The following is a 27,466-nucleotide window of genomic DNA, read 5'->3' as shown; positions in this document are numbered from 1 at the left end:
TTACGTGATGCGAAGGTCGGCTGCCCCTGTTCTAATCAGATTGGGAGCAGCCGGCTGGGAGGCTGCAAGCTCAGCTAGTCGTATGTTACCCACCGTTGCCTTTATTCTGCCTCACAGCACTGGGGTCATGAGTTTAATTCCTGACCATGGCCTTATCTGTGTGGAGTTTGTATGTTCTCCCCGTGCTTGCGTGGGTTTTTCTCCGGGTGCTCCGGTTTCCTCCCACACTCCAAAAATATACTAGTATGTTAATTGGCTACTACGAAAATTGACCCTAGTCTCTCTCTCTCTGTCTGTGTCTGTGTCTGTGTGTGTGTGTGTGTGTTAGGGAATTTAGACTGTAAGCTCCAATGGGGCAGGGACTGATGTGAGTGAATTCTCTGTACAGCGCTGCGGAATCAGTGGCGCTATATAAATAAATGGTGATGATGATATAGTCTAGACCAGGCTGAGGCCAGCTGTAGATGCACTTGGATCATAACTCTAGGGCTTGATGGCACTTGTAGTCCCTGTAGTTTCATAATGGCTGGGAAGCCACGGGTTGCCTACTTTTCTCTGAACTACATAATGAGGTGGGAATGGACAACAAAATACAGTGTTTATCACAGTTTATATATATATATATATATATATTTATAATATAATTACTTTTTACTACACTCTTTTACCATTGCATTCTGGCTGGACCAATATGCAATATGTAGCGCTTAACCTCGTGTATCAAACTCCCATTTTCCTATAGAGTGTCAGCTTGTGGACAGGGCCCTCCTACCTCTCTGTCTGTATTACCCAGTATTGTTTTATTACTGTGTTTGTAAAGCGCTACGGAATATGCTGGTGCTATATAGAGGATGCGGATAGATATTTTGAAGAATTATTTGTTTTTTTTGTTTTTTTTTAGACAAGTGGCAGGAAATATTACCCTGCGCATTTTAAATGTGCTGTACTATATATACAATCCGGGACTAGGTTAGGCAAGGTTCCTCCTTGGTCTAGAATGCTTATTCTTATTACATCAATCCCTGCACTGTTTTGCTCCCAGTACAATCATTTCCCAATGATTGTGTTTCATTTTCCATGAGTGCAGCTTAAAACTTTAGTGGTTTAAGATAACGAGACAATAGAAAATAACATCATATCCTATAATGGTTCTTCAATTTCAGCAAATGTAAAGAACACATTTTTCTCATTTCTTCATGTTTATAAAAAAAAAGGCCTCTTCTCCCTCACAATTATTAAATCAGTGTAGCAGATGATGGGAGGAAGCTGAGCTGACCTTCACATCCAATCCTCAAGTTACTGCATCTAAATGTAATGCCTGTAATGTAATGTGACTAAGTAGTCCACACTGTCACACGTCTGCACTGTCATGCAGCATAGTCCGTACACGTATGTGCTCAGGAGGAAACTTTGAGCCATGCGGAGATTACATGTGTACTGAAATCCACATTTATGTTTCTTCAGACAGGAATTTATTTCAATGTTGAATAGGCCATATAATTGTTTCATTGTATCCATTATATTAAGATGAAGGTATTGCACAATAGACCCTAATACACACAGAAACTCGTGGAAGCAGTGGTTATATTATTACTTAAGACTAATGCTTAATAATATCACTTTACTATTATTATTATTAGAATTATTCACCATTATTTATAGGGCGTCTCAAATGGTCCACAGGACAAACAACAAGGCAGTACATGGTATAACAGTACAGTAGACAAGTAACACTACAACGCTCAATACAGCTACTGATGGCCTAGATAGGTGATGGGGTGTAAGGGGTATATTCAGCGCAGGCTGAAACCTGTGCCCAATAGCGTGGGAGCAACTAACAGGTTTAGAGCCACGGAAAGAGGTGCAAAGACAATGGAGGAGAGGAGTCAATGGGCTGAGAGCCCAAGGAGAAGGCGGCTTAGTGTAGCTGGTGAGCAAACGTTATATGTAATGAGAAGAGGATGGGAAGAGCGCCCTGCTCACTAGAGCTTACAATCTAAAGGGAAAGAGGTAGACACATGGGGATGAGCCAGAGTAAGGGGATCTGAGGACAAGAAGCAGAGATGGAGGATGAAAGAGGGTGAGATATACTACATTTTGATATGGTTAAGCAGAGGATTATATTAAAAGATGGGTTTTCAATGAACATTTGAAGCTATACGGGCTAGGGGATAGTCACTTCCTAGTAACTTTCACAAATATTCTTCCACTGTATTATACGCACCGGGCAGATGAGTGACATCTGTTGGTGTTTTATCAACCATTTCAGACAAAAGAGATCACAGCTTTATCTCTGATTTCCCCCATCATCGCATGAGACACTACATACATTTGTAAACGTTATCCGTAGCTTATTTTCTCTACTACTGAAGCCTGTTTGAGGTATCGTGGTACTCTTACATATTACTCAGTAGTGGACACTACAGCTAGATACCATACTAAGCCCAATAACCCAGTCCTACAGAACTTCCAATTCCACCCCTCAGCCGAGGTTCCTTATAAAAACATCAGGCCTGACCTTGTCGGACATCCCCGATGACCTCTAACGTCTTTATCAATATCCTTGCAGAATGTACATGATGTCATGCGCAGTCTCAGGTGTAGATAGATGCTTTTTTCACACTTTACAGTTTTAGTTTTAGAAGGAGTTTAACGGTGACAAAAAGATGATTTGTTTGAACACTATGTTTAAGTGGTAATAAATCTTGTAATGATTATTTCAAAGTCATGTCGGCATATGTTAAGTGATGGGAATAAAAAAAAATGTCTGGAAAATTGTTAGTTAGATTTATGACACGGCTGTAGGTTTATCTTCAGATGACTACTGTGAGTTTCTACGATAATGTTACCATATTTTCCTGGGAGGTTTATTGTAAAGTGGTATTAAATTACTATTTGATTAATTGGTTCTGGACCCGCTGATCACTAAACACAGAGGGACTGATTCATTTAGGAGCACAGTGAACATTTTTTCGTAGACAGTCGGAAGTGTCATTTGCGTGCGGACATGAACTGCGGTCACTGGCGTAAAGTGACTTTCTGAGCATGCGTAGAGCAATTTCACCCAAAATACAGCAGCGGGAAGATGAATGGGGCCCAGAAATGGTAGAGAATGCTATGATTCTAATGTAGAGGTCTGGACAAAGTCTATACATCTCTACTGAGAGTCCACCTTGTGTATACTATGAAATGTGTGGTAATTATTACTTCTCGGCCCTTGTAAAATGCCAATCATCTCTGCAGAGCTATGTTGGAGGATCTAATGGACCACACTGGTCTCCTATTCTCATTCACATCTTATTCATCATTTCCTGAGAAGTCTCCCTACATTAATGGAAGATGCAGTTCCTCCCAGTAGATGGCATCTGGAAGTGTTTATTTGTGCGACCTAAAACCTAGCTGCTGGTTTTTCTTAGCACCAGACTCTTTAGAGAGCTCCTTGACGTTTTGTTTATTTTATTTCACTTAAGCGATGAGCTTATGCGGTTTTTGCTGGTGGCGTTATGGATGGACTAACGGCTGCTTCCATGTTCGATTAAGCACGCAGATTATGCCTAGTGACTAACCCCTGAGATGCTCATCTTTATAGTTGTACGTGATTGAAGCAAGCAACATGCTGAGTGCAGTAGATAATAGAAGTTCTGTATATGTAGGAACAATTATTACCATCAAGGTATTGTCTCATGCATGCTCCTAAACTGCAGGCCTGTCCTATGTCCATCAAGCACCCTGATTATTCGCTATTATATTACACTGTTAAGTAAATAATTAAAGCCGAAGGATCCTTGTAGGTAGACAGGCACAGTGTGTTGTTCTCTCATTTAACAGGAAATTAAAGTCAAAATGTAACTCTAGGGAGGAATTCAATTGACCGTGAGAAATTTTTTTAACACTGCGTTAATTCATTTTAACGCTGTTTTTTTAACATTTTCGAGCGGGTTAACGTTACCCGTAATTTAATTCCATTTTTAACGCTCCTTTTTTTCAGGAAACGGTCCTATCGCGCTCCAGTAGAAGGTCTGATAAAATTATAGGATGGGTGTGAGCCCGCCACGTTAAAAGCTATTCAATTGTTTTTTAACGCGGCGCACTAAACAGGCCAATATGCTGTTTTATCTCACACCTCTTTGGGGTGTGCTAAAAATAAAAATCCTAAGAAAACTATTGAAATCATGTAATAATGAAAAACAAAAGATAACTATGTTTATCAGTAATACATAAGGAGAAAAAGTTGATTTTATTTAAAAAACAATAATGAAAAAAATAAAATCACTAATTAAATATATGTATGTATGTTTTTTGTACAAATATGTATGTACTAATGTGTTTTGACATGGTATAGATAATGATTCTATAGTAAAAAATTGTGAAACATAAAAGTATGCTAAAGAAAGTACTGTAATGTAGATATTATCAAATAGAATGGTTGTGTAATGCAATCTAATGTATATACATGACCGCGTTAAACAGTCCCCTTCACTCCCCTAAAAACTCACAAACACCAATGATTAACGCGTGGGGGCAGCGTTACATCTTTTTCAATTGAATTGTACTAGTTTTAACGCTGCGGTAAGTAAAAACGATCGCTATAGCACTTAAAAACCCGCATGGGATTTTTTTATTTTTTTTTAACGCTGCGGGAAAAAAAAAAAAACCGTAGTCAATTGAATTCACCCCTTGATGTGTGTTACGCAATGTAAAAATTATTATTATAAAAAAAATAATCCAATCTATATTGGCCGTATGTCTCGTTTCAGTTGCCTACAGGTGATTTTTGAGCTGTTAACATATGAAACCTAATTTAGATAATCTAGATCTGTGTTGCATCAAATAAACCTTATCTTCAATGCAGAAATCTGAAAAATGTTCATGGGGAGGGGGATTAAATGGTGCACTACGTCTCCTTGGAGCCTTGCGCGATGGGGCTCCGCTGAATGTTTGGTACCCGAAACATTGCTTATTTTTCCTTACAATTGCTATGGGACCTTGCTCTGATGCCAGACTATATATTTTTCAAAACCAAATGTACAAATACAGTGTGGAATGGCAAAGCAAAATTGGATTTTTAAGTGTTCTTTTTTTTGCACTGTTCTCATATTGCTGTGGGTACTTTTGTACATGGTTTCCATGGATTCTGATTTAGGTGTAGTTTTTTTTGTGCAATTATTTGGTTGTTTTTGGTCGTAGACTAAGCATCTTGAATACTGCAAAGGCAACACTGCCATCTGTTGGTACTATGCAAGGTGAAGACTTAGTGATAACATAAAAAAACAAAACAAATATAATTAGAGCTATACTTTTTATTTTTTAAAAGTGATAAATTACCAAAGTTCAGCATTTATTTTATTTTATCTTTTTGTTTTTCCACTGCTAATTGTTCCACTATACACTTGAGCTACATTTCCATTCCCGCTTATTGAAAGGGACTTGTAAAATAATTAAGGAACTTTTCTCTGCATTCTTAACTTGATGTATCTGAATGGTTTTGTTTTTGTTCCTACGATCTGTCATATCTTAATTTTCCAAATATTTAGCCAAACATGCTGCTTGCACATGCATTCTGAAACATTTCAGTACAATGTGCTTCCAGTTACTTTATCCAAACATATATAATTATTGTTTAATGAGTGAATAGGCATAAACCCATATTTTTAAAACTCATAAAATGAAGTCATTTCACAATTAGTCTCTACTGACCTCATTTGCCATAATATCATCCCACCCGTTTTTTTTTGTTTTTTTTAAAAGCTCCGTGTTATAAAACAGCCCGAGAGTGTACCAAGGTAAAATTGGACAACAAACACCTTTTTTCATTCTAAGTGGCTGTTAAAAGATTCATATTTTTTCCTATCTGACAATAATACATAAAACGTTGAATGTACTACAAAAATTTTCTAAGTATTTTTATTATTTCATTTTCCACTTTTGTGTTACAGTGTTTACAATAAAACACAGTCATTAGGTGTTTTGGGACAATGGACATTTTGTGCTGGTATTTAAGAATTAAGACTCTGGTGACCAATTAATTTCAGATCTCTTCATACTAAATACTTGGTGTAGCTTACAAGCCAGCAAGTCCTGCTGTCACATGTCGTCTTGGTTTATAGAATTATTTTAAGAAACTCGTTACTTCTGTTGAGGTTTTCACTCCAAGCACAATGGCTGTTTCCTGATGCATTATGATTAATGGTAAAGAAATGTCATATGTTTGCCCCAGTGCACGTGTCTAAATGAATTGTACTTATTAACAATTATCATTCACTTAGATGGAAATTGGTATAATTTTTTTGGAAAATTTAATAATTTTGTTTAGGAGAATTGTCTTCTGAGAAATATAGTTTACATGACATTTCTCATGCCACTAGGAAGTAGTATAAAACCCTTCCTAATCCCTTCTCATTGTGTCAGTGGGGAACAGCTAATTAGATCTGAATGGGCCAAGGAAAACAAATTTATAAAATAGCAATTGCAGAATCCTCTAGACACCATTCCCCATGTTATTCATTTATTTAAAGGTTGACCTTTTCTCAGAGGTCAGCATGGTCAAATCAAACTATCATACTTTTTAAGTGTAAGAATTTATGAGCTACTTTGTAATTTGTAAATTCAAAGAAGTTGCTCATCCTGGCCTCAGCCATTAGGCAATCACTCAGTGGTCACATGATCAGACACATTATCCAGCTGCATGGACACATTAAGCTCATACATGGGGCGAGCATACCTCCAAGTGAAGGGATATGTAGACGGGACAGTCCGTATTCTAGATGGCTGTCCCACCTTCCAGACATAGCTTCAGTGTCCCAACTGCTGGGACTGTTGAGAGGCGTCTCCTGCGCATATTAATGGCTTTGCAGGGTTTTTTGGGGGGTCGAGGGGTTGGAGTAGGCCTAGCACTTCAGAGGCGCCAGGCTTGCCATCAGACAATGTGGCAATGTGATGCCTCCATGCCCCCCCAGTGTGATGTGAACATGCTCTCTTTCGGAGGTGCACCACTACTTTCGCTGTCCCAGTACCCAGACTTCAAATATTGGGAAGTATGGAGCATAGTTAACTCACAATTTATCGAGCAAAATTAAAGTACACTGTGTGGCATGATATTTAATCAATCTGCATATTGTATGTACCACCGTTGTTTCCTTTTGGGTGCCAAGTGCAGGAAACTGGTTCTTCGTTTAATCCCAGAAAAGCAAGTTCATCAGGAGTCTGGTTTGTAAAAATGTCAGGTTGTAAATTCTATATTTCAGTTGTCAAAAACAGAGTTGCGTTTGGAGATGCGGAGGCCCTAGGCTCAGCGCACATTCACCCCCATTGTCTTTTGTAATAGTGTCTTTCATTCTATCTCTTTTCTGCAAATTGGAGACAATCTGCAGAGTCCAGTCTCCAAGTTACATACAGACATGGAACCTTATTGTCAACCCCAAGTTGTGATTGAAGTTTAAGGTTAGTTCAGCCATCTGGAGAGCTTAATGGTTTCAGGATTAAAATTGTGCTAGATGAGTTTGAGCCATTGAATTTGTGTGTTTGGAATATTAAGGCAGTGTGTTTGGATGTGTCCTTGATGTTTAGTTTCTTCTTCTGTATTACTTCAGTGACTTTTTTTCACCCGTTAAGTTCCTGTGTTATCTATGTTCTGTGTATATCTCAGCATCTTTTTTTCCCAATATTGTTGAAGGAGGGTGTTTTTAAATACATTGACTTGTGTTTTGGTTATGTCCGGTGACATTCTGGTGCTCTGTGTTTCTGCCTACACTGTATGTACCTCTCCTGCAGCAAGCTGCGCTGGGGAATTGTACGTGAATGTTAGTAACCTGATGTGGAGACTAATTTGTGGTCAGCTGTACCTCGTTCATGAATAATCATAGAGCTAATGTAAATTGTCAGGGTGTTTGTTAGTTCCCGCGTCTTTCAGCAAGTTCACAGCACTAATCAGCAGCGGTGCAAAGTAATTCTGCTAACTGGTCTCTGTACTAAACTGTACTGTGATCTGTACATGACCCCAGCTGTTAAATAATATGTACTCTTAGCCAGACTTTTGAAGCTGGTGACAGACGCCTAAATAACCACACAAACTGCTTCCTTCCTTGCCAAAACCCTTTATTATACAAAATAAACTGTCTTAGCTTTTTTACACATTCTAGGCAAAAAGTAAGGTGGTGGTGAAAAGTGCTTGTTTTTAGAAACGACTGACGTACCCGCTTGTGGAGCTGCGAATCTGGTTTTAACAGTCTTCGCTATAAACACATTGAAACCACTATGTTGTGTTCTTGTTGTCACTGTGTTTATTTTACCACGTTGACCCTTTGCAGAAATGTGTCTACGGGCTCCAGAGCAGCCACAATAGACTCATTTAAACATTCTTACTTGCATGACTGTCGTAGTGTTGGAAATATGCCGTTCCTTCTATTATCGGGGCTTATAAACGTACTGGTGTCAACGAGCCTTGAGGATCCGCATACAGCAATGTGTGCTACAGTTATCTGCTTCTGCCAGTGGCAACCAGAGAGGCCAACCTCGTCTACACGATTGCGACCAGCTTGAGTATAAGAATTAAAGCCTTCTGAAAACACACTGTTGCTGCTATTTGACAGTGAGGTTGCTAAGGACTAACACTCCTTGGCAACAGCTGTATCCACGGAATCCTACTGTGGAATGCACCGATTCTATCCATGGTACCCGAGGTTGCTAAGTAACGTCTGTTTTGAAGAACCTGTCTTTCAAATGGCATTAACGGTTGTTTGGCAGTGTTAAACAGACATCCTATTCTACCTATCTGGAGTAATTCCAGAAATTTGTAGTAAGCAACATGATGATTTTAAGTAGGCAAAATCATCTCTGAGTTACCCTTTCAGCTTATGAGGCAACAATATGCTTATTTATTCAGTAACTGGACCAAACCAAATTAGTTTTGTTCCACATACTAATTAACCTCAACTGTAAAAAGCCCATATCGCAGTTACCAACATTAGAAAATCATTTAGGAACACTTTGCTGGTGGGCAGGTGATGGTTATGAGGTCGGTCTAGGTGGATCTTGGAGCACTGTAATCTACATCATAACATGTGCTCTCAATATACTTCTATCCCCACTTTTATGTATTCTAATTACCCAGCTTTAATAAATCTGAAGTTCCAAAGCCTAGAGGATAAGAGCAGATAGTTAGTGTTTAATATGTAGAGGATAAAAGGAGCTTTACTACACTGTAGCTCGGTATTGAAATATGGCGAGTAACAATCCTTTCGTGAGACAAATTTTCATATCCTGGCACTGCATCAGGAAATTAGGTACAGTTGACCATTATGCAATTTGCTGGAATGTTTTTCCAACAAAATTATTATATTTGTACATTTTGTATTGTTACGTTGTATGTCTCATTCCTTCTTATCCATGAGCTGCCCACACGTTGGCCCTGTCTGAGGCCAAGGAACTTCACTGTTCAATGTAGTCATAGTTGTAGGTGGCCAGTTGGATGAGATTCGGCCGTTTTGCACTTCCAGCCTATCACGAGGCTGCAGGCTCACACAGGTCGATGGCGGCTATCATCCAATAGCGTCTTCCAACATGCCCGATAATGATCCTATGGATTTCGATTGGATTATTGACAAAAAATTTGCTTATTTTGGGCTTACAGTAGATGTCCCAATATTTCTTATCCTTTGTTCAGTTTATTCATTGTAATGATAGGAGCAAGTTGCAATTACACCTTTTAACTCGATTACATCTGTTCGGGGAACAGTAGGTCAACCCAATCACTAAGCAGACGCAGTGTAAAAATGAACACCTCATTAACGTTCCTGCCCTTACAATAAATGTTCTGGAATAGCTCTGGTTTTATGTAGGCATACTTACTCAGATTTATGCCAGCCGAATTGCTAAGTATTTTTTTTCCTCATGAACTGGGGTCTGCACTCAAATCCTTTTTCCTGCTTTTTTTTTATTCAAGGATATTTGAACTCTGTGCAAGTCTACCAGACCACCTATCGTGAAACCTATAACCACATCAATTATTTGCTTTCGCAAGTAAGTTTCTTAAACAAGAATTATGATGATGATATTCACATTGGTATTCATTCATAATTTATTTTTTTTCTCCCCACTTTTTTTGGCTGTAAGATCTTAATGGGGTTTGAAGGAAACTTTCATTCATGGGATTAAGGTTTAGTAAAGGATTTAGTGAAAACTTGTTTTAAAACATAACCCAAACCCCTTAGTTTCACTGCTGATCAGGAGTAAAAGTGTTAGCTCAACAAACGTTCATTTATAAATGGGACCTGGGGAGAAATCTGCGACGGATTTTACAGCCCGTTGCTTGTAACGACACATGAACGTCATTAATGCCTCTCATAACGGCTGATTGGAGAATACAGAATCAGGGATTTCTCTTTGCAGAGATGTTCCATTAAAAGAAAGCTTGTCTGAAGTTTCTGCAAACAGGACTGATACAGGGTATTTGTTTGGGACAAGCCTCTCAATAATCTTGTTTTTAGCAGTTGAATGTTTTTTGTTTAAAGAACAGCCTGATATTGTATCTCACTCGTGCTTATTTTAACCTATTTCCATATTTAGTTTGAAGTTTACTGCTAAATTACAAGATTATACTGAAAAGCAGCAAGCTCATAAACATCTTTTATCTTCAAGGACGAGATGTTGATAGGAGTCAGCTAATTACAGTTGTTTTTTTGGGGAAGATGTATATTTACAGTCGTTTGCACGTGTATATTGTGTGAAAACAAAGTGCTATTCTCTGGGATCTCATCACAGCAAGCCATAAACACTTTTATGCAACTTTTTTTTTTATTTTTGTCTGACTCAGGATAAGTAATAATACCATTGCTTAACATGCTCTATGTTTCGGGAAAGGAATACACAATATTTTAAAAAGCGTAAATATTTTTTATTAAAATACTTTATTTTAATACTCAGGGGTCTATTGATGACCCATTGTTTTGTCTTCATGTTAACTATCATTTCTTTATTGCAATGATAGGAAATGATTTAATGAACCTATTTATTAAAATTGTTCAGTCGGGTTAGCGGCTTCGGTAGGAGCCTGTCTCTGGGAATCGTCTAGAGCAGGGGATCCCAAACTTTTTCAGGTCAAGGCACCCTTAGGGTCTCCATAATTTTTTAAAGGCACCCCTAAGCCAAAATAATTACCAAGTAGTCCCCCGCCTTGCTTACTACTGGTCCTGGCCGAAGCACCCCTGTGAGATCGCCGATGCACCCCAGGGAGCCTAGGCGCATAGTTTGGGAACCACTGGTCTAGAGTAAAGTGATTACAATCAATGGGGGGGAAGGTGGGGGCACAAAAAGTGCCATTGATAGATCTGCAGATCCCTTTCCTGCGGTGCTCACCCCATAGGATAGAACGGCATAAACTGTCGGGGTAGAGCTCCAAATTTCGGAGAGTAATAGGGCATTTTCGCAGTCCTTATAAATACCTATGTGGACTGCATCTACGGCCGATATCTGTTGTGATCCTCTAATAATTAGAGATGTTCACTGACCCTTGTGTTTTGGTTTTGGATTTGGATCTGGATTAAATTCTTGTTTTGGTTTCGGCAAAATCGCCCTCGCGTGTTTTTGGTTTTGGATCCCTATTTTTTTTTTTTTTCTAAAATCACACAATTTGGCTCTTTTTTTGTTCCTACATTATTATTAACCTCAATAACACTAATTTCCAGACATTTCCAGTCAATTTTTGTCAAGTGACAGGAACACTGCTACCCTTCTTAATTTGGGTGGGTTCGGTTTTCAGAAATCCGAGCCTGAGCATCTCTACTAAAAATAAATAAGCACGCTACTTTAAAATGTGGTAATCCTCCAGAAACTGCATTTTGTTTGGGGGGGGGGTCATTAAATATCTAGAAAATGTGTTATCATGATTGTGCATGGTAGAGGGCCTGTAGATGTCTTTCGTGAGAAGTTGTTCCAGTAATAAAAAGCTTTCACACGTGTGGGTGAAGGAACACAAGCTGTACCGTATCCAAGCCATGTACGTAACATTGTCTACCGTATCAACTACTTTAGGCACTTAAATGTTCCCTGAAGTGTCTTTCGTTTGTGTTACTGACGATATGTCTGAGCTGGGAGAACAAAGAACAGAATCTTGTAGCCCAAGAGTGGCCAACCTATGGCTCTCCAAGTGTTGTGAAATTACAAGTCCCTGCATACCTTGATACCTATTGGCTGGCTATCTATTGGCATAGCATGCTGGGACTTGTAGTTTCACAGCACCTAGATAGCCACAGGTGGTACAGGCCTCCTGTTGGTATATGTGTAGCTAGACTGGAACTAAACCGTAGCTTAGCATTTTAAGCATACCACATACATGTGCATTTAAGCTGGAAGAGATGATGAAACGATCCTGATACTTAGACTAAGCAGTGAGCAACGGGTTGATTTAGACAAGGGTGGCTTTTTCTGCACTTGGTCAAAAATGATCTTATCAGTTCTGATTGGCTCATTCTTCATTAGCATCATCAACATTTATTTATACAGCGCCAGCAGATTCCGTAGCACTTTACAATTGGGAACAAAGAGTAATAATACTGGGTAATACATACATACAGAGGGGTAAGAGGGCCCTGCTCGCAAGCTTACAATCTATGGGCAATGGTTTCATACACAAGTGTAAGTGCTACATCATATTGAATATTTGTCCAGCTAGTATGCAAAGGTTACAAAGTATTTAGTGGGCTGTATGCTAATTCACACAACTTTGTCGGTCAGAGGGTTATTGTCTTGTGTTCGCTGTGTAGAGGTTGGTAATAGGGTAACCTAGGGAGATTAAGCAGGTGGTAGAGGAATGTTATAAGCTTGTCTGAAGAGGTGGGTTTTCAGAGACCGCTTGAAGGTTTGAAGACTAGAGGAAAGTCTTACTGTGCGAGGCAGGGAATTCCATAAAGTGAGTGCAGCCTGGAAAAAGTCCTGTAACCAAGAATGGGAGGATGTGATGAGAGTGGAAGAGAGACGCAGATCTTGTGCAGAACGGAGGTGTCGAGTTGGGAGATATTTTGAGACAAATGAGGAGATGTATGTCGGTGGAATTTTATTGAGTGCCTTGTATGTTGGTAGAAGAATTTTATATTGGATTCTTTGAGAAACAGGCAACCAATGTAGAAACTGACAGAGTGACTCAGCAGCCAAAAAAAAACGATTTGCAAGGAAAATCAATTTAGACACTGCGTGCGAAATAGATTGTAGGGGCTCAAGTCTGATTTTGGGAAGACCAGTAAGAAGGGAATTGCAATAGTCGATGCAAGAGATAAGTTCACGAATTAAAGTTTTTGCAGTGTCTTGTGTGAGATATGTACGTATTCTGGAAATGTTTTTTATATGTAGGCAGCATGTTGTAAATGTAGAGTTGATGTGGGGAACAAAGGATAGTTGCGAGTCAAAGATTACACCTAGGCAGCGAGCTTGCGTGTTGGATTTATGGTCATGTTGTCAGCAGAAATAGAAATGGCAGGAAGCTTCTATTGTTGGGTGGGAATAATATTAATTCTGTTTTTGAAAAATTGAGTTTGAGTTGGCGAGAAGACATCCAAGATGACATGGCAGAAAGACAGTCAGTAACGTGAGACAACACAGATGGTGAGAGATTAGTAGAGGATAGATACATTTTGTGTATCATCCACATAGAGATGATACTGAAATCCAAAGGAGCTCATTACTTTTCCTAGAGAAGTGGTGTAGATAGAGAATAGCAGAGGACCTAGGACTGAGCCTTGTGATACTCCAACTGATAAAGAAAGCGGAGTGGAGGTTGTTCCCAGAGAAATTTACAGTGAAAGAATGATTAGACGAGAGAGTGGTCAACCGTGTCGAATGCAGCAGAGAGATCCAGGAGAATAAGAAGAGAGTAATCACCTTTAGTTTTAGCTGTGATCAGATCAATGACAACCTTGGTCAGCACAGTTTCTGTGAAGTGTAGAGAGCGAAAGCCTGATTGAAGAGGATCCAGTAGGTTGTTTGCAGAAAGGAAACGTGTGAGGTGAGTGTAGGCAATTTGTTTGAGAAGTTTGGACAGGCATGGGAGCTTAGAGGGTGGTAATTTGAGAGAGTTTGGGTCAGAATTTTGTTTTGTTTTTTTACAATCGGAGTAATCACTGCATGCTTGAATCGTGATGGAAAGATACCAGTAGAGAGAGAATACAGATTTTAGTTAGAGGTGGAATGAGCACATGAGACAGCGAGCTACCAATTTGTGAGGGTATGGGATCAAGAGGACAGGAGGAAGATAAGAAGAGAGTAGAAACTTTCTCCATTTGTGGGATCAAATAAAGAGAGGGTGTCAGAGGGTGCTGGGAAGAAATTGAGCTGATTGCTAGTCGAGGGATATGATACCATTTCAAGTCTGATCTTATCAATCTTGTCCTTGAAATAGGTAGCAAGATACTGGGCACTGATATTAGTCGAAGGGCTTGGGGTGGGAAGATTGAGAAGAGATTTAAATGTGTTAAAAAGGCGCTTGGGGTTAGAAGCCTGAGCATAATTGAAAGATTGGAAGTATGCTTGTTCAGAAGTGTCCAGAACTGTTCGATAGATGGATAGCAGTATATGTGCTGAAATCATTAGAGGTACAAGATTTACGCCATTGACGTTCAGCTTCAAGAGAAAGTCTTTGTAACTTTCTTGTTACTGTAGTGTGCCACGGTAGACAACGAAGTCTATGTGGAGTATGAAGAGTTGCTGGAGCCACTTGGTCAAGGGCAGTTGCTAGAGTTTGGTGAAAATGAGGAACTTGCATATCAGGGAGGAGAATGTAGAAATCGGGAAGAGAAGGTGTTGGAGAGAGATGGATATCTGTTGAAAATCACTTGAGTTAATATTCCTGTGGGTATGAGGAGACTTGGAGGGGTTTGACAGCAGGGAGGTTAAAGAACTGGTAGTGAGCGAGTAACTAATAAGGTGATGATCCGAGAGGGGGAAAGAAGTGTTAAGGAATTTAGAAACTGAACATAGTCTTGAGAAAACAAGATCAAGACAGTGGCCATCCCGATGAGTAGTGGATTAAATCCACTGGGAGAGGTCAAGTGAGTCGGTTAGAGAGAGCAGTTTTGAAGCAGCATTGGAACGTTGATTAACAATAGGTATGTTGGTATCACCCATGATGTTGGTGGGGATGTCAGAAGAGAAGACGTGACGGAGCCATGCAGAGAAGTGTTTAAGAAATTGTTGGTGTGGTCCAGGGGGGTGATAGATGACAGCAACACGCATAGAGAATGGGTTAAAAATCCTAACAGTATGTACTTCAAAAGATGTAAACGTGAGTGATGGGACATCTGGTAGAACTGTGAATGTGCACTGCTGGGAGAGAAGTAGTCCAACCCCACCTCCTTGTCTGTCTCCAGATCTGGGGATGTGGGTAAAATGGAGACCATCATGTGAAAGGGCTGCGGGTGAGGCAGTCTCTGGTTGCGTGAGCCATGTTTCTGTTATTGCCATAAGGCTGAGGTTGTTTGAGAGAAAGAGGTCATGTATGGAGGTAAGTTTGTTGCAAACAGCGCGTGCATTCCAAAGGGCACATTTAAAGGAATTTGGAAGAGAGGGGAGACAGGTGATGCGTTTGAGGTTTCCTGGATTTCTGTAGCGTTTAGATATATGTGTGGGAGAAGGGTGGGTGACCTGAATTAGGTGATATATCACCAGCTAATAGAAGCAGGGAGATAGAAAGATTAGAAAGATGATTGTAAGATGTGTGACCTTTTTAGTTTCTGGCGACAGGGTGAGGCTGTTATAACTATTGAATTTAAATAGGCATGATAATTGTCTATACTTTTAGTCCAATCTCTATGCCGTACATACCGATTGGACTAACAGTATAGTGTGACAATATATAGCATACAATATATGGCATACGAGGTAGTACAAAACAAAGTGCAGTAAGAGCAAAATGCAAAAAATATAGACAAAGTGCAAAGTGTATAAACAGTGGAATTAGAGAGGGCTTTATAAGTGAGGGTGAGGAGTTTGAAGAGGGTTCTGAATGCTTCCATGCTCTTCTAACTCTTTGCTGCAATGATGCGGTTGAGTGGCTCTATAGTCATGAATCTTCCTTGGGCTCTCTGTCTTTCCTCCACGTGTTATTGAAATATTTCGGCCTATCACCAGATCAGACAAAATCTGGCTTAACTTACTTGTCAACATCTTATCCTACTTCTGGCTTTTACCTGAGCACCCAGACAAAGCATACTCTGGAAATTCTGGATCTATAGAGTAGGTTGTAGAGAATTAAACCCAATGTAGTCTGGGGTCTCCACAGCCTGAAACATGATCTGACAACCACTGGGCATTGCAGTGCAGAAAATGTTAAGAGCGATAGTTGTGTTATACAGGTACAGACTGGACAAAGTTTATTCATAAGGTGCAGTAGGTCAAGTCCCGTTTTCTCATCTTCTTCGATAGTCACATTTCTATTTGGTAAACAAAAGAATACCATATTCATTGTCGACATTCCGACTGCATCCCATACAAAAGCATCGATGTAGCGTAGAACAATTTTATGCTGCTTATCCTACAATAATCACTATCAAGCTACTATTTTTGATGGTATAATTGGCACTAATGTTTTAGTGTATGCATAAAAGGGACCAGCCATGCAGAGTATTCAACTGAAGCTCTTACAATTTTAGCCATGTAAAAAGTTAGCGAAAGGTTTGTTTTTTCTCCTCTACCTCCTACAATTTATATAGAGAGTGGAACGGGAAGGGAAGACTGCCACTTTGCAAAACTTAGCAGCATATTAAAAAAAGGACCCAAAGAAGAAAAACATATAAAATTACTTTCAGCAAACACTACAGAACATGTGGTCATTGGAAGTCACTTCTGACATACACTTGGCCAGCTACAGTCGGTTTTTATGACAACAGGAAATATGTTCACCAGCTTTGGGAGTTCCACCAGCCCCAGTGGAAGGGAGAACATTCGGTGTTCTAGGTACACTATATCCTGTAGGCTGATTGACAGGACATTGCTATAAACCAGATTTACATGAAATCAGCTCTCGGGTCTGGCTCAGTAGCCAAGAAGAAATGTATATTAAAAGATACATAAAAGTTGCACATTTTCGTACATTGGTTCTTCCAGGATTTACGAGGCTTCTGTCATAACGTTTGCTTTTTTTATCTATAGACAGAAGGTCAAATGAGGCATTTTGGCACTCTCTGAACGTTGGCTCGCGAGCCCCGACTGTGTAGGTTAAAGATGATACTTTTAATCACAAGCTAATGGTGAAATAATAATCGAATATGGAAAAACAGAAAAGGTGAAAACATTCCGTCATCGACAACTAATTAATCATGGTCTTTCAGGAAATTATGGTGGGGGAACCATCAGTCCCTAGTTAATGGCTATTATTCTGTTCTAAAATATATAAAGCAGTTAAAACAAATCACTGAGTAGAACATTCTTAATAAACCCTTTGGGTGCTAACCGAGTCGTGATGTTTACTTATTTTAAGTATTTGCTTAATGGATTCAGGTTCTTCTTACAATTTCTTCTTGTATCCATTCATCACTATTTTCTGTGCCGCTATCAAATCTTTTGCTTCATTGTTCTCTTTATTGTCTGTATAGTCTGAACCGCTTTTTGCTTCATTTAATTTGTTTTTCTTCACTTTACGCTTTGGCATATAAATTCTGTATCTCCTTTCACGTATCAAATATGTAGCCATAAATATAGTTTATTTTTTGCTTTTTTTCACTTCATCAAAATTGTTCTGGTCTGGGAGTCAATGAATAGCAAGTTCTGCATCATGTTCTCAGATATGTTGTGTATCACTGTTTACAACAGTGTTTCTGTGTTTCCCAACTCTGGTCCTCATACCCCCTAACAGTTCAGGTTTTAAGGATATCCATGCTTGAATACAGGCAATTTAATTTACCTCAATCATTATGATTTAACCACCTGTCCAGAGGGGGGCTTGTGGACTTAGGAACCACTGGTTCACATGTTAACCTGGTAATCTAAGGAGATGCTGCCTGTACAATGTTCTTTACAAAGCCTACTATATTGTACAGGCGGCGCCTCCTTAAATTACCAGGTTTACAGCAAGAAACATAGTGTGCACCTTGAAAGTGACGTCATCGCTGGCTGCGGGATTCTTCGTTCGTCGGCAGTGTTTGAGGTCTGTGTTCCAAGCTGTCAATATTACCAGTCTGTCGGGGAATACACTACCGGTGTATTCCTGCCAGGGTTGCGATCATCGGGGTTGTGACTAACACCGATTCTGTGCCGCTCGGGACTTCATTAAATACATTCTGTGCTGCTCTTCACTTCATCAAACACATTATGTGCCGCTCTTCAATTCAACAAATACATTCTGTGCCGCTCTTCACTTCATCAAATACATTCTGTGCCGCTCTTCACTTCATCAAATACATTCTGTGCCGCTCTTCACTTCATCAAATACATTCTGTGCCTCTCTTCACTTCATCAAACACATTATGTGCCGCTCTTCACTTCATCAAATACATTCTGTGCCGCTCTTCACTTCATCAAATACATTCTGTGCCTCTCTTCACTTCATCAAACACATTATGTGCCGCTCTTCACTTCATCAAATACATTCTGTGCCGCTCTTCACTTCATCAAACACATTATGTGCCGCTCTTCACTTCATCAAATACATTCTGTGCCGCTCTTCACTTCATCAAACACATTATGGGCTGCTCTTCACTTCATCAAATACATTATGTGCCGCTCTTCACTTCATCAAATACATTCTGTGCCGCACTTCACTTCATCAAATACATTCTGTGCCGCACTTCACTTCATCAAACACATTATGTGCCGCTCTTCACTTCATCAAACACATTATGTGCCGCTCTTCACTTCATCAAATACATTCTGGGCCGCTCTTCACTTCATCAAATACATTCTGGGCCGCTCTTCACTTCATCAAATACATTCTGGGCCGCTCTTCACTTCATCAAATACATTCTGTGCCGCTCTTCACTTCATCAAATACATTCTGGGCCGCTCTTCACTTCATCAAATACATTCTGGGCCGCTCTTCACTTCATCAAATACATTCTGGGCCGCTCTTCACTTCATCAAATACATTCTGGGCCGCTCTTCACTTCATCAAATACATTCTGGGCCGCTCTTCACTTCATCAAATACATTCTGGGCCGCTCTTCACTTCATCAAATACATTCTGGGCCGCTCTTCACTTCATCAAATACATTCTGTGCCGCTCTTCACTTCATCAAATACATTCTGTGCCGCTCTTCACTTCATCAAATACATTCTGTGCCGCTCTTCACTTCATCAAATACATTCTGTGCCGCTCTTCACTTCATCAAATACATTCTGGGCTGCTCTTCACTTCATCAAATACATTCTGGGCTGCTCTTCACTTCATCAAATACATTCTGGGCTGCTCTTCACTTCATCAAATACATTCTGGGCTGCTCTTCACTTCATCAAATACATTCTGGGCTGCTCTTCACTTCATCAAATACATTCTGTGCCGCTCTTCACTTCATCAAATACGATCTGGGCTGCTCTCTGCTTTGTCAAATACATTCTGCTATGTCTCCATTTTATCAAATACATTCCGTGCCATTCTTCACCTCATCAAATACATTCTGTGCCCCTCTTCAGTTCGAGTAATACATTTTATACTGCTCGTCACTTCATGATACGTGCTTTGCCACTCTTCATATTACGTTCATATCTGTGTATTTTTCTGAATGTTAAGGACAAGAGCATGTCATAGATTGGTACCACATCCGTGTCATGACACCAGATATTTTTGTCCCCTGGTATAGCATTAGTGATCACAGTAATAGAGTAGATTCGGTAGGTGGTGTTGGGTAGTATGACTGCTTTGGGATCTTGAGTTCCTGCTGTTTATAATAAATAACCCCATACAGCTTTGGTAAATACTGCTACTGGTCAGGGGCTCTCTAAGAGTGTTGTGACATCAGAGCATATTTCCTTCACCTTGTGCGGGCAAACATTGGATTTTCTGTGTGTAGAAGTGGGCTGAGCTAGCAGGGAACGTTTCTGTTGACACAGCAATAGTTTCAACTTTGAAAAATAGAGAGTAGCCAAGGCAAAAGTTATATGATAAATGGCGTTGCATTTTATGATTATTCATTTCAGCAAGGTACAAAAACGCAATTTTGAGGCAGGAAATCATATTCTCGGTATTTGGGCATTACCTTATTTGTATAGAAACTCCTCTACAGCACAAATTTCTCTTTTCACCTTTGTTTCTTTTTCACTCATGTGTTGACTTTGTAAATATGCATTTTTAAACAGTGTTTGAGAGTGTGCATGTTCCTTATAATCATATTGCATTCAGGGGCCCTAGAAAGTATAATATATCAGCATTTTTTCTGGCACAGAAATAGAAATGGTCATAGATGGTTCCCTATGTAGTACTGTAATACTGAAATGGAAGCTCTGCACACTTATTTATGTACCCCATTCATATTCCTGTTCAGCAGCATCTTGATCTTACCATGCATACGTCCTCCATTTTACTGTTTATTTTGCACTACTGTATAATTGCCATTGTAATCCTGTCTCATATCAGCCTTTCTAAGCTCTGTTTGTCCCAGATGTAGCCCATCTTCACTAAGGGCCCCCCACAACCGAATATCAGCAGGACCATGTCCAAGTCTCCGCAACACTAAGGGGTATATTTGCTAAACTGCGGGTTTAAAAAAGTGGAAATGTTGCCTATAGCAACCAATCAAATTCTAGCTGTCATTTTGTAGAATGCACTATATAAATGAAAGCTAGAATCTGATTGGTTGCTATAGGCAACATCCCCACTTTTCCAAACCCGCAGTTTAGTAAATCTAGCCCTAAGTCGCTTATCTCATCGCTTCCCTCATCTTGTTTATTTCCCTGACTAATCAATTCATTTTATTCAGCTCCAATGCTGCCCCTTCTCACTTCCCATCTCCTCCTTGTCCTCCCTCTACCATGCCACCAATCAGTGTAATCTATATATAGATATGTTGCAGTCCATTTCAGCCAGTCTCCTGCTCACCTGTCTTCTGGCCAACACACCATCACTTTCCTCTACTCTGTCAGCTCCTAGTATCTCATTATAGTCGCCTTATTATTTCCTTCTCTTCATTATAGCAAGTATGTTTATTTTCCTTCTGTTTGCAGGGCCGCCGAGAGGGGGTGAGCGGGTACTAATTGCCCGGGCCCGGGCATGTCATGGGGCCCGGCCCGGGTCCTTGCGCTGCTGATTATTTTATTTTACTTATTTGTTTTTCAAAACGATTTTTTTTTCTCTTTCTTTTTTTGCGGCGGGGGGGTGGGGGGGGGCTCGGACGTTGGTGGGGGGAGCGGGCTAGTTTAAAAAAAACAAACCATACTCACCTGATCGCGGAGCCGGCATCCCTCCTCTATGCTGCTCTGTGCTCCATTCAGACTGTCTGAATGCCGGGTGTGATGTCATCATGTCATGCCCAGCATTCAGTCAGTCTGGAGCAATGGAGCACAGAGCAGCAGAGAAGACCAAGAAAGGAGAAAAGGTAAGTGAAGGGAGGAAAACGAGGGGAGGCACAGAGGGGTTAAAAAACGGGGGCGGGGGGGCAGCATGACAGAGGGGTTAAAAAACGAGGGGGGCATAGAGGGGTTAAAAAACAGGGGGGAGCAGCATGACAGGGGTTAAAAAATGAGGGGGGGCACAGAGGGTTTAAAAAACGGGGAGGCAGCATGACAGAGGGGTTAAAAATGAGTGGGGGGCACACAGGGGTTAAAAACAGGGGAGGCAACATGACAGAGGGGTTAAAAAATGAGGGGGGGCACAGGGGTTAAAAACGGGGGGTGGGGGGCAGCATGACAGAGGGGTTAAAAAATGAGGGGGGGCACAGAGGGGTTATAAAACAGGGGTCAGCATGGCACAGTGTGGTTAAAAAATGGTGGGCAGCATGGCACAGTGGGGTTAAAAAGGGGGGAAGGCATGGCATAGTGGGATTGAAAAAAAGGGGGGGGAGCGGCATAGTATATTGTGATGAAGGGGAGCTAGATGAAGGGGGCAAAAGCAGCATGGAGGGAGCAGTGTGATCATAAGGCATAGCGATGATAAAGGGGCACATTATTGTAATATTGGAGCTGGAGGAAGGCCTAATTATTAATCGTGGATGGTTTTGATTTAACGCCAGGGTTGTTTGGAATTATCTAAATGTAGCTATTTTTTTCCAAATTGGGCCCACAGCATTCCAAGATCCAGACCAGCCGCAACTAAAAAAAACAGCAGCCACAGGTGGTGAAAGTGAGAAGTACAGGTAGGAGAGAGCAGCACAGTGTGTGAAATGTTGTGATTCTAGTAGGGACAATGTAAATTTTTGGTGAGTGTTGTGCCCAATGTAAGGTGGAGGCCATGACTGAACTCTTTGTGTACACACTGCATTGTTTCTATACTACACTTTGGTGCTAGATGTCCTGAAAGTCAGGAGTGCTTGGACATATGTGACGCTCAGGCGAATTGAGAGCCTAGTGATTTTGATGTGTTAGCCACACCCCAATGGCGCATTTTCCCCGCCCCCAAATGCATGACCACAGCTTCGGAAGATTTAGCAATTTTTTTTACCATACTCAACTATGAGGGGGGGCCCCATGAATTTGATGTACCGGGGCCCTGAATTCCTCTTGGCAGCCTGTCTGTTTGACATGAGCTTGTATTGCTGTCTCTGTTCTACCACGTTCCATTTAACCCTTGCAGACATGGCAAGATTTGTATATTCCTCTACTTCTAGTTCACCCTTCTCTCGTTACTTCACCTACAGTATCTTCATCTTCCAGTATTCATTCTCGCTCCCCTCCCGTAAGCACAAAACATTAGACTGGGCTATTATTAGTTTAACCTAAAGACAGCTTTTCTGCAGTTCAATTTCAATCCATGGGGGAGATTTTCTATCCAGTAAAGGGTGAGATCTCAAACCGCGGGCGATGTGTAGTACTTTCAGGAATCCCAAGCCAGATGTAGTTTAGGCAAATCTGCCCCAAAAAAAGAGATGGCTGTCTGGCCATTCAAAACATGAGAGGAGACACAGAACACTTACTAATTACGAATGCAATAATTTTTTATTGATTGACAGGGCAAAAATAATATTGATCTTAAGGGACAAAATTATTTTATGAACATATTACTGGGAAAGTCGGGTGGATAAGTGATTTTATTAAGAGTGCAATATTTATTTATCATTATGAATTTATTATTATCTTTATAAGGCAGCACAAAAGGTCATATATTTACATTTATAGTAGTATTCAATAAATGTGTAAGCAACGATCTATAACACATTACATAATACATTATTTAACAAATAATACACAGATACCTCGCAGACCACGTTATTAAGGGATAGTGAGTGAGAGTGATGTTAATGTCCAACATGAAGTAGGATGTAGTCTGGGATTAAGAAAACAAGGCTAGGGAAGATGAACTACAGGTATAGAGGATATACTGCGGAGGTGGAGGTGGTAGGTTATAATTATACATTCACATCATAAACTATTTTTATTGTTGTTATGATCTTGGATTCGTAAGGCGCCACAGTGCTCCACAGCGTGAAACAGTGTGAGGAACAGTACATACATAAAACTGGACATACAAGGTCAACAAAATAGATGCAGACATGAAAATTAAGTATAGTGAGGACCCTGCTCTATACCGCATAACCAAGCTTGACATCCATTCACTCTTATACTTATTCCTACATCTTTCCCCTCACTAAATCCCACCTGAGACCACGTTCCTTCAGAACTTTTCATTTCCTGTGGGCCAAAGGCTACTTGTGCTGTCATTCCTATTGTAGAATACCTTACGGGTGTTTGTGGCCATTCCCCGGAGCTTCCCCATCAGAGCATAGTGTAGACATGTGACTTCACAATGTAATCACACACTGCTGGAGACCTTTGTGTCTGCCTTGCAGGGCTCTATACTGTAGCAATGGTGCTTTGAGAGATCTGTGACCCCAGTCATCGTGAATAGAGTGTACTGACATTTAGCGTTAGATTTATCAAACCTTCTAAAAAGGAAAAGTGGAGGTGTTGTTTATAGCAACCAATCAGATTCTAGCTAACATTAATACGTTCTAGAAAACAGCTAGAATCTGATTGGTTGCTATGGGCAACACCTCCACCTTTTTAGAAGGTTTGTTAAATCCACCCCTTGGTGCCTGCAGTGTAAGTGACATATGTAGTGTATGTACATTTTATAATGTAGCACAATTAATGTAAATTGTGTTGAGATTCGTTTGGGGGTTTATAATTAATGCTAAGCACAATAGCACATAGCAACCCATACGATTCTAGCTATCATTTTTTTGGAATGTACTAGGTAATTGATTGTTAAAATCTGAATGGTTGCTATGGGCAACATCCTTTTTTTGTTTTTTTGTGTTATTCAATTAAATTGAGAGATGTATATTTGATTATTGTTGGTGTCTATTTTAGCACTGTGGTACAGTGGTTAGCATTGCTAGGGCCATCGGTTTGGATCTGAACAGGGCACAATCTATACAGAGTTTTTGTTCTCCGAGTTCGCGTGGGTTTCCTCGGTGTAGAGATTATTGGTGCACTTAAGCTCTCTGTATATATAATGATATAGTTACAATTGTGCGCCATGTCTTTGCCCCAGAGGTATATAGCTGAGGTATGAAGGCTGAGCACCTTTGATATGTTTCCCTAGTTTGCAGTACTTTTACACAATACAAAGGGCATTTTTGAGCTCCAGCCCTGATCTAGCATTGAGCCCTCTATCTGGTACTGTCACATGCACTTTCTATCAAACCTTTCAACATTCAGAATCCCGAAAGCAGGGTAAAATAAGCCCCATCCCTGTTCCACCCAAACTCCGCCGCCAGTTGGCAAACTTGGACAAAACTCCATCCACTTTCCTGTTAAGCCCCACCCCTTTTGCAGACAGCAAATCGGGACCGTTCGAAGGTATGTCCTAGGAGTACAAGATGCACCCTTACTTTGCCGAGTAAAGACCTTAATGGAAGAAGTAAGGAAATGTTCATTGTAATTAGGGGAAACAGAAGCGCCTTTACCTAACTTTGCACCTTCACCTCATGCAGTGGGGGGTAAACCCTATAGGCAAGAGGGCAATTTTGTGAGCATTGTGGTGGGAACTCTCGTTTCATTGAAAGTGAAAGATTGCACCATGGCATTAATTGAGATGCTCATCTTTGACTCTCCGCTATAAATTACATATTATTCTTTTTTGTACAAAGGGAATTTTGCTGTTATTTTATCAGCTTCTGATATGGATACAGTCACTGTGCCATAATTTGGGTAGGGCCAACTTTACCTTCTGTTTTGATCTCTCTAATTTTACAATTCCCCAAATGTACAGGTATGTGTAATAGTTTGAGGCTTTATGAATAAAAATAATAATGCTCATTCTGCTAGGCTGCGAGAAGAAAATGTGCCTTTATCCTTAGACTCCAAGTGTATCGCACTATATGTCTGCTTCCACTAAACCATTACAATGTCACATTCTTCATTGTACAGACATTCATCTTTAAAGCCTACAAGATTAACAGCCTGACTCCTGAAACCCTGCTTGCGGTTTCGCTCACACTAATCCACTCCTCTTGCATTATTGCACACCAGTCAGCCTGCATGCTTTATTGCACCAGGCTGGGAGTGATTATGGAGCAAGAACAATTTCACTCACTAACACCTACTGTTTGCCGGGCCACCTCCAGAATATTGGTGGACAATAATATTTATGTATCCCTGCTCTGGCTGAGACCATATAAATCAAAGCGTGGCCTTAGAAATCGGTGTGCTATGCTACCTGCCTCTCTTCGGAGCAGTGTTTACGTCCTACACACTTCTAAATGTATACACGCTGAGAATAAAACCATAGCCGTGATATGTTTCCTATGCGAGGACCAGGTTCACGGACTCTAAAAATAAAATAAAAAAAATGAAAGCCAAATGCTACAGAGAGGGAATTGGAAGAAAATATTTAAATTTGGTGATTAAACTGGATCCAGGATAGAAAACATCACAGAAGTTGTTCAGGATAATTACTTCTGCAAAATAAACCACAGTGAAACCGCCGCAAATGATATTTTAATGCCTGACTGCCGTCTTTTTCCTCTGGCCAGAGCTATAACTTCATTTCTTGTTTTACTTCCCTCTTAAAGCATAACCTTTTAAAAAAGAAAAAAAAAATAGATCTTATTGTAGGTAAATTGCTCAGCAATCTGGTATTCATAAAGGGTTTAATGAGAAGGTTATATCCGTAGTATCCTCTGGTGAAATTGTCCTGGCCACTTATCCTGCTTTTAAACCAAATAAATGGCCCTAACCCTAAAATACATGAGTTGTTTGACTTACTGTCTAGCTCAGTGTGTCCCAAATCCAGTCCTCAGGGACACCTAACAGTGTAGGTTTTCCATATCTCTTTGCTGGAGCACAGGTGTATTCATTACTGACTGATACATTTTGAAAGATCCACTGGTTGTGCTAATTATTTCACTTGTGACCTGGAAAACCTGCACTGTTAGGGGTCCCCGAGGACTGGAGTTGAGAAACGCTGATCTAGCGGCAAGCTGTTGTTCACTGTTAGCCATTCTTGGCAATTGTATCTTTCTCTCCTCCTGGATCTTCTTCCGGAAGTCAGGTGGCAACCATGGACGGGGTCGTGGGGACGTGATCAGTCGCGGAGCGACTCATTGCATTAAATCCTAACTCCGCCCTGGATCTGGGAGAGCGCCTGCTCTTCAGGGAAGACTCTACGATATTTAGGAGAGAGTAGACAAGCATGCTGTTATCAGACTTTTTTTTTTCTGAAAGTGGTCCTGTGTTTTTATGGGATTACTGGCAGGAAGTCTACTCTGTGTAGGAGAAAATACTTCTTCCCACAATCACAGCAGTATCTCTGAAATCTTTAGTTTTGACGAGATCCTGAAATTTTTACTTTTGTCTTTGTGAAGGTTATTAGTGGCTCTTTATATATGTGTTTCGGCTGTACTGGTCCTTTTAAGTTCTGAGTACCTGTAGTTTTAACATCTCATTTACTATCAAGGGAGGAGATAATATTAATAAAGACAGACCACATGCAGTGCGCTAAACTTGGTAAATAACATGATGGAAATTAAAAGAATGCGCTGAAATCCATATCAACCAATCATATAAGAGTAATACACCAGCGCTAACTCAAAGCAGTGTCCAGGTTCAGAGTTCACTCGGGCAATCTTGTCCAAATTGCAGCCAAATGGGATTTTTGAAGGCTCACTGGGACCTTCCAAGTGTTAAAGTAGCGAACGAAGATAATCCTTCAGCACAGAAGACTGCAAACGAAAGAGAATAACAATAGAGTAGTATGCACAAAAACACACAGAACTTAATTGGGTTAAATATTTATGTGGTCACCTTATACTGGGTACAAATAGGCCTAGCAACCAACTTAGTGTAGTTCAACTCATCATGTGCAGCCAGTCAAGCCTTACACTTTAGCAATCCCTTT

General features: G+C 40.3%; 1 protein-coding gene across 6 annotated transcripts in view; it reads left to right on the top strand.

Moving 5' to 3' along the window:
- SUPT3H (SPT3 homolog, SAGA and STAGA complex component) overlaps window positions 1–27,466 on the top strand; it is a 410,193-nt gene that overhangs the window by 335,321 nt on the left and 47,406 nt on the right. Inside the window, exon 12 of one of the 6 annotated variants that reach the window (XM_075201311.1) lies at window positions 3,989–4,184. The exons of the other annotated variants lie outside the window; for them this stretch is intronic. Coding sequence (XP_075057412.1) covers window positions 3,989–4,045 — 57 coding nt within the window. The 3' untranslated portion in view covers window positions 4,046–4,184. Of the gene's footprint in view, window positions 1–3,988; window positions 4,185–27,466 lie in introns of those variants that run through there. 6 annotated transcript variants of the gene reach the window in all.

Source organism: Mixophyes fleayi, chromosome 3 (genome assembly GCF_038048845.1).
Source record: "Mixophyes fleayi isolate aMixFle1 chromosome 3, aMixFle1.hap1, whole genome shotgun sequence".
Lineage (NCBI taxonomy): Eukaryota > Metazoa > Chordata > Amphibia > Anura > Limnodynastidae > Mixophyes > Mixophyes fleayi.
The sequence above is the reverse complement of the archived record's forward strand: the minus strand, read 5'-3'. Positions and strand labels throughout refer to the sequence as shown.